The 10,188-nt window shown below is 51.7% G+C and overlaps 5 protein-coding genes across 5 annotated transcripts, besides 21 other annotated features; all 5 read left to right on the top strand.

Annotated features, from left to right (window-relative positions):
• Positions 1 to 549, top strand: Tc00.1047053508851.210 (replication factor C, subunit 4, putative; the record flags this gene model as incomplete). Its single annotated transcript, XM_809387.1, has 1 exon — positions 1 to 549. A coding segment is annotated over one exon (549 nt), but the record flags the coding sequence as incomplete, so codon positions are not given.
• Positions 1 to 10,188: part of a sequence feature (heterozygous, non-Esmeraldo-like haplotype) that runs on past the window's edge.
• Positions 911 to 974: a sequence feature (A-rich).
• Positions 1,020 to 1,040: a microsatellite.
• Tc00.1047053508851.200 (hypothetical protein, conserved) lies at positions 1,051 to 2,688 on the top strand (the record flags this gene model as incomplete). Its single annotated transcript, XM_809386.1, has 1 exon — positions 1,051 to 2,688. The coding sequence occupies one exon, from the start codon at positions 1,051 to 1,053 to the stop codon at positions 2,686 to 2,688; it is 1,638 nt and encodes a 545-aa protein (XP_814479.1).
• Positions 2,862 to 2,889: a microsatellite.
• Positions 2,893 to 2,918: a sequence feature (AT_rich).
• Positions 3,056 to 3,093: a microsatellite.
• Positions 3,281 to 3,303: a microsatellite.
• Positions 3,307 to 3,342: a microsatellite.
• On the top strand, positions 3,361 to 4,260 carry Tc00.1047053508851.189 (phosphoenolpyruvate mutase, putative; the record flags this gene model as incomplete). The annotated part of the gene is made up of 1 exon (XM_809392.1): positions 3,361 to 4,260. The coding sequence occupies one exon, from the start codon at positions 3,361 to 3,363 to the stop codon at positions 4,258 to 4,260; it is 900 nt and encodes a 299-aa protein (XP_814485.1).
• Positions 4,750 to 4,771: a microsatellite.
• Positions 4,861 to 4,881: a sequence feature (AT_rich).
• Positions 5,020 to 5,069: a sequence feature (T-rich).
• Tc00.1047053508851.180 (14-3-3 protein, putative) lies at positions 5,105 to 5,893 on the top strand (the record flags this gene model as incomplete). The annotated part of the gene is made up of 1 exon (XM_809385.1): positions 5,105 to 5,893. One exon carries the CDS (start codon positions 5,105 to 5,107, stop codon positions 5,891 to 5,893), a length of 789 nt encoding a protein of 262 aa, XP_814478.1.
• Positions 5,913 to 5,947: a microsatellite.
• Positions 6,058 to 6,081: a microsatellite.
• Positions 6,098 to 6,220: a sequence feature (CT-rich).
• Positions 6,295 to 6,394: a sequence feature (T-rich).
• Positions 6,634 to 6,675: a sequence feature (T-rich).
• Positions 6,686 to 6,707: a microsatellite.
• Positions 6,819 to 6,854: a microsatellite.
• Positions 7,061 to 7,109: a sequence feature (AT_rich).
• Positions 7,115 to 7,153: a sequence feature (GA-rich).
• Positions 7,303 to 7,326: a microsatellite.
• Positions 7,347 to 10,112, top strand: Tc00.1047053508851.170 (DNA topoisomerase III, putative; the record flags this gene model as incomplete). Its single annotated transcript, XM_809384.1, has 1 exon — positions 7,347 to 10,112. The coding sequence occupies one exon, from the start codon at positions 7,347 to 7,349 to the stop codon at positions 10,110 to 10,112; it is 2,766 nt and encodes a 921-aa protein (XP_814477.1).

Genomic DNA, 10,188 nt, shown 5'->3' with positions numbered 1-10,188 from the left:
AACAACAGTCATAAAATAATTGAGCCCATTCAGTCTCGATGCGCTGTGGTGCGCTTCAAGAAGCTTACGCATGCGGACATATTGAAGCGGCTCACTTACATTATTCAGCAGGAGAACGTCACTTACACCGATGACGGGTTAGAGGCTTTGCTGTACTTGGCAGAGGGCGACCTTCGTTCCGCTGTGAATGCCCTTCAGGCAACGCACTCGGGCTATGGCATGGTGAACGCGGAGAATGTCTTTAAAGTTTGCGATCAGCCGCATCCCCTGCTCGTGGAGAGCATTATGGATGGCTGTCTCCAGAAGAAGGATTTGCCGAGTGCACACAAGGAACTGCAGCGACTTTTAGGCCGCGGCTACGCGGCCTCAGATGTCATCTCCACCTTTTTCAGGACGGCACAGAATCCGAAGTTGTTCCGCAACGAGCAGCAGCAACTGGCAGTGCTGCGCATCATTGGGGAGACAACCATGCGGATTGCGGAGGGCGTTGGCACACCGCTGCAGCTTGCCTCGATGCTGGCTCGAATCACAATGGTCAACACGGACTGAGGTGACCGCATCGAACTCAATACGACCGCTCACAACACATTCTAATCCACCACTTATTATTATTATTATTTTTCATAGATGAGGAGCCTTTTGTTGATGAAATTGTCGTGTGGTTTGTAGACGCATCGAAAGTAAATGTTAATGCCGATGATGGTTACGGGGGAGTGGAGTTGACGCGATACATCTCTGGTCACCGTCCCTCTGTGTTGGGATGTTAGAGGGTGAAGCCGAATCCAGAGGACAATAAAAGAATGCACGGAGAAAAATTACTTTTCTTTTTTTCTTTTTGGCGTTGGTTTTGACCCCCCTTTTTTTATCTGCTCTTTTCTCAGCTGGGAAGGATTGAGATGTTCTCACGGCATGTCTTTGGTTTCTAATTTTATTTTTTGTTTTTATTTCTCTCATCCTCATTTTTTTTGTTTTTGGTACATTTGAAAATGTACTTTTTTCTGCTCACATGACGCGCTGAAGTGGTGGTGGTGGTGGTGGTGCACACGCGGGATGACGTCTTATGCGGAGCTTCTTGCTGCGTGCACGGAGTTTCAGGAGAACTTTGCCAGCCTCAATGGGAAGTACAACGCCGCGGTGCAGGAGGTGCAAAATGCGAAGGAGGCGAATGAGCGCCTGTCCAAGCAGCTTGAGGCCATGCGGAGCAGCGAGGACAAGCTGCAGCACACAATCCGTGAGCTGAAGAAGGAGCTTCACGAGGCGCATGCGTACAAGGACCGCTACCTCGCGGCGAACGTGTCGGTGGAGCACCTCAAGGGAAGACTGGAAAACGCCCGACGCGCCGTTGCGGACAAAATGTTAGAGCACGAGCAGCAGGTAGAGCAGCTGCAGGGGCAAATACGGGACCTCCTGCAGCGGGTGAGTGTCTGCGCGGACGCACAGACCACACAGAAGTTGAAGAAGCAAGTTTTGGAGCTGGAGGAACGGTGCGCGGAGCAAAGCGGTCACTTGTTGGAGGAGAAGGAGCGCGGCAGTCAGCAGTTGCTGGCGTCCCACACAGCCCTGCGTGAGCAGCAGGCTCGCAACCTCGAACTGGAGCAGCGCTGCCGCACATTAGAGGCAGAGATTACGCAGATGCGTTCTGTCGTGCGGCGATCAGCAGACCTGCAGAATGAGGCCGCCGTCGCGAGGGAGAAGAGTGCGTCCGACGCGCGGAGGGCCGTCATGCAGGCGGAGTCTGTCGCAGCGGAGCTCCGTGAGACACGAGCGAGGCTTAACGCGGTTGTGGCGCAGCACGCGGAGGAGATGGAGGCGGCAAAATCTGCGGCGGATGGTGAGAAGTCGCAGCTCCTCGAGCGTGTAAGTCAGCTCTCCGCTGCCGTGGATGACGCCGTCGCGTCACGCAACGCGGAGCAGGAGCGGTATGCGGTGCTGCAGCGCTCCCTTCACGAGCGTGTCGAGGCGGTGCGGACGGAGACGCGGTTGGAGGTGACGGTGCTTCAGAAGTCGCTTTCTGACGCCCGTGCCGAGGGGCAGCAATTGGCATGGCGTGTTGAGCAAACGAAAATGGAACTGGAGGAGAGCAGACGCGCGGTGCAGCAGCGGGAGGCGAAGCTTGAGAGTTGCGCCGCGGAATTGAGGCAGTTGCAGACGCGGCTGGATGCCGTCATGCAGCGGGAGGCGTGGCTTTCGGCGGAGCGGGACCACCAGCTGGCACAACTCGCCGCGGCCCGCGAACAGGCGCAGCATTTGGCGGCGTCGCAGCGGGCACATGAGGAAAGCAATCTCGCCGGGGAGCGGCTGCGCATTCAGCTACAGTTTCTCGAGGAGGAATTGCAGGGGGCGCGTCGCCTTGCGGAGGCCTCCGATTCACATGTGAGGGACATTGAGGAGGCGGCGGAGCGACGGCTGCGTGCCCTGCGCAGCGAACTAAAAAGTGTCAAAAAAAACGCCCGGGCGGAGCGGGCGAAGGCGGACGCCGTGCGACGTCGGTTGGTGCAGGCGCTACTGGAGCGTGAGGCGAATGTGTTGCCGCAGATATGTTTGCAGACTCAGCGGCCGCATGAGACGGTTGCGACTGCGCCTGAGCAGCAACGGCCTGCTGTGGGGTTGGATGTGTTGACGCTACTTCGTGGACAGACCGAGCAGGCGGCGGCGTTGCACCACCGACTGGTAGAGCTGTCGAGGTGACTTCCCGCCCATCTCCATTCTGACTATTATTATTGTTATTATATTATTTTTGACATCATACCCAATGGCATCGCTACTAGAAATAACGCACAGTTGACATTCCTTTCAGTATTTATAACATAATGAGATGCAACTCGTGTTGAGCATAGATGCATTATCTTCGTACGAGTAACACACACGTACATACATACATACATACATGGGAAATATAAATATATATATATATATTTCTTCTTTACTCACTTGATGTTCACATGCAACAGTGCATACATGTGTCCATTTCTCTTTCTCTCTGTATGTGAATGAGTGAGATATTGAAGGGCACACGCAGGATGCGCATTTTAGAGGAATGCTTAATTATTAAGCTTATATATCTATATCTATATATATCTATATCTATATATACTCATTGTGGTCCCTGTTTCTTTGGCCTTCCATGGCCATGGCAAATTGCCGTCATATATATATATATATATTTGTATGTTAATGATACGACTGCTATTAATGTCTTCTTGTTGCTTTTATTTGATTTTGTCTGCGGTGTAATGGGTCGAAGATACGCTGGAAGGTTAAAGAATTATAAATAATCGATAATAAATAGATAAATAAATAAATTACTAATAATAATAATAATAATAATAATAATAATAATAAAGGGCATATCTTTTCCATATGCGTCACTGCTGTGGTCTGCCACAGAAGGCAAGGATGTTAAAGTCCATGCTGCGCTCCAAGGAGCTGAGTTTCATGATGGAGGCGCACAACGGTCTTTCCGCCCGCATTGTGGAGGAGACGGGATTTAAGGCAATTTGGGCCTCGGGTCTCTCGATATCCGCCCAAATGGGGTTCCGCGACAACAACGAAGCGAGTTGGACGCAGGTGTGTGATGTTGCCGAGCAGATGAGTGATGCGACAAGTATTCCCATCCTGCTGGACGCCGACACGGGCTACGGAAACTTCAACAACGCTAGGCTGCTCGTGCGGAAGCTGGAGAAGAATGGTGTAGCCGGTGCCTGCGTAGAGGACAAGCTCTTCCCCAAGACGAATAGTCTGCTGGATGAGAGGGGGGCACAGCCGCTCGCGGATGTGAAGGAGTTTGCGCTGAAGATTCGCGCCATGAAGGACACACAAACCGATGAAAACTTTTGCGTTGTGGCACGCGTCGAGTCCTTCATTGCTGGCTGGCCACTGGAGGAGGCATTGAAGCGTGCTACGGCGTATGCCGAGGCGGGTGCCGACGCCGTACTCATTCATAGCAAGAAGAAGGACTCCTCCGAGATTGACGCCTTCATGGGCCATTGGGATAATAAGACGCCCGTTGTCATTGTGCCCACCAGCTACGCCAGCGTCCCGTGCGCCCACTTCCGCGAGATCGGGATTAGCACCGTCATATGGGCGAACCACAACCTGCGGGCCTGCATTGCCGCCATGCAGGCCTCGACGCGGATGATATTTGAGCAGGAGTCGGTTGTAGCGGTGGGGAAGAACATTGCGTCGGTGAAGGAGGTCTTCCGACTGCAGCGACTTCCCGAATATCTTGAGGCGGAGGAGATGTACTTGCCGAAGAAATAAATTACTTCCCCCCCGCCTTTTTTTTCCCCTTTCCGTTTTTGTTTTATGTTTTCCTTCTTTTTGTCTTCGTGCCATTACATTTGTTTTGCTGGCGCGCGTGGTTGGGCTGAGGAAAGCGCTGGCTGGGAGGGAAGTGCGGCTCACGGAGAGAGTGGGGAGAAGAAGAAGAGGAGACGACGACAAATGCGAGAGTTCCTCCTCCTCTTTTTTTTTTGTTTGTTTTTCTGCTGACCGGCCCTTCGCGTGGCCCTCACGGGGAAATGGACAAATTTGTGTGCGCCCCCTTCCTGCGTGAATTTTTTTTTGTTTATTTGTTTGCGTGTGACGTTTGCCGCCCCCCCCTCCCCCCACACCCCCTTTTTTTTTTTTTTTTTTCCATCTGCGCGCTGCTGCGCCCGCTTCTTCCCTTTTCCTTCGCCTGCCGCCTGCCGCCGTGTGGGTGTCTGCCGCTTGTGTGCTGACATCCCCCCTCTCCCTTGTCTTCTCCCAACACACACACACACACACACACGGGTGTGGGCGCCACAACACCGCGAGAGAAGAGAAGCAACAAAAATACTTTTAAAGGCAAGCGACACGCACACATACAAATACACACACAAATAAATAAATAAATAATTTCCCCTCCCCACAGCAGCAGCAGCAGACGACGGCAGGATCGGGGACGACAAAAATAAACGGGGACCGCTGACAGGAAGAAAGAGAAGAAGAGAAAAAGAGAAAAAAGGGGTGCCACCGCATCACTGACACGTAAATAGGAAATAAAAAGAAAAAAAAAAGAAAAGAAAAACAACAACAAAAATAAAAAACAATTGTCGTGTTTATTACCGCGAATTATTAAACAATGGCGGAAGGAATCAAGTGGCACAACGCGGCTATTCAGGACGAGCTCGTCCCAAAGAAGAGCCCATTGGAGTTCAAGCTCCCAGACAGTGCGAAGGAGCTTGTGTTCATGGCGAAGCTCACAGAAGAGGCGGAGCGCTATGACGAGATGGTGCTGTGCATGCGCAAGCTGGTGAAGTTGAACAGCGAGCTCGACACGGAGGAGCGCAATCTCCTTTCCATGGCCTACAAGAACGTCATTGGCTCCCGCCGCAACGCCTGGCGTATCATCACCTCCATTGAGAGCCGTGAAAGTGCGAGGGAAAAGAGCGAGAACCTACAACTCATTGCCTCACTGCGGAAGGAGTTTGAGGCGGAGCTCGCGGCGATCTGCGACGACCTGCTTGCACTGCTGGACACGTACCTCATCCCCGCCTCGCAGGGCGGCGAGGTGAAGGTGTTCTACCTCAAGATGAAGGGCGACTACCACCGCTACTACGCCGAGATTGCGCCGGAGGCAGGACAGCGACAGGCCGCCCTTGACGCATACGCAAAGGCGACGGAGGTGGCGAATTCATCACTCGCGTCGACGCACCCGATACGTCTTGGCCTTGCGCTGAACTTCTCTGTCTTTTACTACGAGATCATGAAGGAGCATGAGAAGGGCTTTCAGCTTGCGCGCCAGGCGTACGATGAGGCCGTCACGGAGCTCGAGACCCTTGATGACGAGGCGTACCGCGAGTCGAACCTCATTGTGCGCCTGCTGCGCGACAATTTGAACCTCTGGACGGATGAACAGCCATCCAGTTGAGGGGGCGGGACCCACACGCACACACAGACAGACAGACAGAGAGAGAGAGAGATACCACCGCCACCACGCCGGGCTACACACGACGACGTTGCACCCATACATTGAGGAGGGGAGCGGGACACGCTGACGTAAAATGAATTGACTGAAATCAAAAAAGAAACCAAAAAACAAAACAAAACAAAACAAAAAAACAGGAGATTGTGTGGAATAATGAAGGAAACGAAGAGAGAGGGGAAAAAATAAAACAAAAAACAAAATGAAAGGGGGGGGAGGGTGGAAAGGGAAAAGAAGAAACGAAGGAAAGAAAGAAAGAGAAAGAAGGGGAGACGCACCTGAGGTGCGGTATGTGTGGTAGATCCATTATCAGCAATACGAATATCATCGAAGCAGACAAGTGAGTGGAAGAGGAGGCGGAGGAGCAAAAACGAATGCGAAAAAGAAGAAGAAGAGGAAAGACAACAACGAAGGAAGGAAAGCAAAAAAAAAAAAAAAAAATAATAATCTTATATCTATATCTAAGGAGAAGGCCAACGTGAGGAAGAAGCAGAGAGGGGTTGAAGGGATGGAAGGCGAGGAGGAAGATGGGGCTGTTGTACAGCGCAGTACAGACACCCGCAAAGGAATAAATATCTATCGACGCATAGACGGGGGAGAGGAGGTGGCTGGGCGGCAAGATGGACGTGAATCTCCCCCCACTTTTTTTTCTGTGTGTCTGCTCCTGTGTGAATGCACTTGGGACTAAAGGAAAAGAAAAGGAAAAAAAAAAAAATAATGGAGAAGAACGAGAGAGAGGGTGGTGGTGGTGGTGGTGGTGAAGAAAACAGGAGACGGGCGGCGAATCTGTTGACAATTAGAGGGGGGAAAGCAAAGTAGGGATGGTCGCAGTAAGAGCCGCTTGCCTTTGCCTTTCTTCTTGTGAGAAACCTACATATATATATATATATTTATTTATTTATATATAAATGTTTTTACGTATATGTCGTGTGTTTTCTTTTTTACCCTGTCAACATTGTGACATCGGCAGCGTCGTTGTTGCTTCGGCCGTTACTTTGTTTACCTGCTTTCTTTCTTTTTTTTTTTTTCTTCATTGATTTATTTATTATTTGCGTTGTCTTTTATTCTAGCTTGTCATTTTGTGCCACTACTCTTTGGAGCTCTTTGTCGCTGATTATTTTACAAATTTTTTTTTTTTTTTTTTTAGAGAAAAAAAAAAAAAGGTATTCTCTCACTATCTTACTTTTTCTCTCTCTCTCTCTCTCTATGTGTGTGTGTGTGTGTGTTTGCGGGCAATCCTCTTGTTTGCTGCCATCCCCTTTTGCTTCTCATTGTTGCTACTTTCCCCTTTTCCATCCCACACGCACACCAATTCACATGCAGACTGAAGAAGAGACACACACACACACACACGCAGAGAGAGAGAGAGAGAGAGGGAGGGGAGGGGATTGGTCGGGTGATGCCGACATGGTTGAATGTTGCAGAGAAGCCAAGCGTTGCGAAGGAGTTATCGTTAGTTTTGTCCAACGGTACCTGCAGGATGGGCAACTCCCTCTCCCGCTTCAACCCCGTTTTCGAGTTTGACTTTGAGGGGAAGCAGATGCTCTGCACCTCCGTTGCTGGGCACTTGATGAACGACGAGTTCCCGCCGGAGACAAGGAGTTGGCAGAACTACCCGCTCGTCAATCTGTTCACCGCCAGCATCACGAAGCACGTGAAGCCGGAGATGGAGCCGGTGAAGAAGAACTTGGAGGCGCTCGGCAGGCGGTCCTCAAATTTGGTGCTGTGGATGGATTGCGACCGCGAGGGGGAAAATATTTGTTTTGAGGTGATGCAGGTGGTTCAGGGGGTCAACAGGAGCATCAGCATCTTCCGGGCACATTTCTCCGCGCTGACGAGACGGGATTTATTATCGGCGGTGCGGAGCCTCAAGGCACCGAACAAAGCCCTCTCAGACGCGGTGGAGGCACGACAAGAAATTGACCTGCGCATTGGCGCCGTCTTCTCGCGCTTTCAGACCATCAAATTCCGTGATGCATTTAGCGGGATGCCACGTGTACTCAGCTTTGGGCCGTGCCAGATCCCGACGCTCGGGTTTGTCGTTCGCCGCCACCGGGAGCGGGAGGGATTTGTGCAGGAGGACTTTTTTACTTTGGTGATGCGTCACGGGCAAACTGTCTTCCACGGCTGCCGGGGGTCTGTATTTGATCAGCTCGCAGCAACACTCGTGTTGGAGACGATGTTGGAGTCGGCCGGCCCAAACGCCGAGGCGCTGGTCGTGGATGTCGTGCGACGGCCCACCAGACGACATCCGCCTGTTCCACTGGCCACCGTTGCGCTGCAGAAGCTGGCAGCCACGCATTTGCATATTTCATCGGAGCAATGCATGACGTGGGCAGAGTCCTTGTACCAGGAGGGATTCATCTCTTATCCCCGCACAGAGACAGATTCCTTCTCTTTTACGGACGATGAGCTTAGGGAGATTGCGGGGGTGCAGCGCGAGAACCCGGAGGTTGCAGACTACGTGGGTGCCATGTTGGACGATTCCTCACACAAGTTTCGTCGGCCTCTCAAGGGTGGTCACGACGACAAGGCGCATCCCCCCATCTACCCGACCAAATTGATGCGGGCCAAGCACGACAACAGGAGCGCGCTGTACAATCTCATTGTCCGGCATTTTCTTGCCTGTCTCTCGCCAGATGCGGTGGCTGCCACGACGGCTGTGACTGCAGTGTTCGGAGAAGAGAAATTCACAACTTCTGGCACGGCGATTCTTGAGAAGGGATGGCTCGAGGTGTACCCGTATGAACGATGGCACAGTACCTGCCTACCGGCCTACCAGCAGGGCGAACGTTTTGTTCCGAAGGATATTAGTCTTGAAAAGCATCGAACAACACCCCCACCGCACCTCACTGAGACAGCTCTTATTGCCCTCATGGATGAGCACGGCATTGGGACCGATGCCACGATAGCACAGCACATCAAAACCGTTCTTGATAGGGGGTATGTGAAGCGTGAAGGTTCTTTTTTGGTCCCTACCGCTTTGGGTATCGCACTGGCCTCGGCGTACGAGGTGATTGGACTCTTGAGTCTTCTTCAGCCACAGTTGCGAGCACAAATGGAGCTTGCCATGTCCGATATTGTCTCGGGGAAGGCCAGTAAAGCACAAGTGGTCGATGCCGCGGTTAAACTTTATACTGAGGTCTTCCAGAAGTTGTCTTTGGGAAGTAAGGAGATGTATGAGGAGTTGTGCTGTCATCTTTCTCCCGCTGCACCACAGACGTCAGGTACACATGCGTATGGCACAGGTCGCATTGAAAAGCGTCGATTGGTGCACTGTGGGGTCTGTAAGAATCCTATGGATCTCATCGAGCAAACAGAGGGTGAACGTGACACTTGGTGTGTGCGTTGTCATACATGTCTTAAGGACTACCGAGTACCAAATGGCCGCCTTAATCAGTTAAGTTCATGTGGACAGTCGTGTATCCTTTGTGGCTTTGGTGTCCTTGAAATTCGAAATACAGAGAAGCAGACTTCATACACGGTATGTCCGTACTGTTTTACATCGCCGCCTCCCGGCACTGACATGGAGTCTTTTACAGGGTTTCGTTGTTTTCAGTGTCTTGCCGACTGCCCGTTGGCGAAGGGAATTGAAAGTGTGGCTATCGCGCGGTGTAGTGCGTGCAAACAGAATGATATTCGTTTGTGCACCGGCTCAAGAGGAGCCTTCTTGAGTTGTCGTGGCTTTCCTGGTTGCACTTTTTCTGTGACCCTCCCGTGGGCGAAGGGAGTTCGTCCAACTCCGACGATGCGTTGCGCATCGTGTCAGGCTGTTATGCTCCAGTTTAATTTTGGTGGTATGCCGAGTGTCCCCGGCCTGGAGGAGGGTGATTGCGTGTGTGTCTTCTGCGATGGCCGTTTGCAGGACTACATCTCGGTGAAGGGAGGGTTTACGCGGGACAATGACCATACAGCAGATCGTGAGCATGCGAACCAACAACAGCAACAACCACAACAAGAGCATCCGGCACCCTACAGTTTGCCTTCTTTAAGAGGAAGGGAGGCAAATAACCGGAGTAAACCGGCGAAGGGGAGCGCTACCGGCACCTTGTGTGAGTGTGGTGTACCCGCGAAGCAGCTGGTGTCGAGGAAGGAAGTCTCTAAGGGAAAGCGATTTCTCACATGTGCTGCTCGAAAGTGTTCTTTTTTCCAGTGGCTAGATTGATGCCTGCGACATGAGAGAGATATTCACATGGACGTTGCCTTTTTTTTTTTTTTTTTTGTCTCTGTGTGTGTATGCG

The sequence above is a fragment of the Trypanosoma cruzi genome, genomic scaffold, assembly GCF_000209065.1.
Source record: "Trypanosoma cruzi strain CL Brener 1047053517077 genomic scaffold, whole genome shotgun sequence".
Lineage (NCBI taxonomy): Eukaryota > Euglenozoa > Kinetoplastea > Trypanosomatida > Trypanosomatidae > Trypanosoma > Trypanosoma cruzi.
Note: the sequence above shows the minus strand (reverse complement) of the source record. Positions and strands in the feature narration are given on the sequence as shown.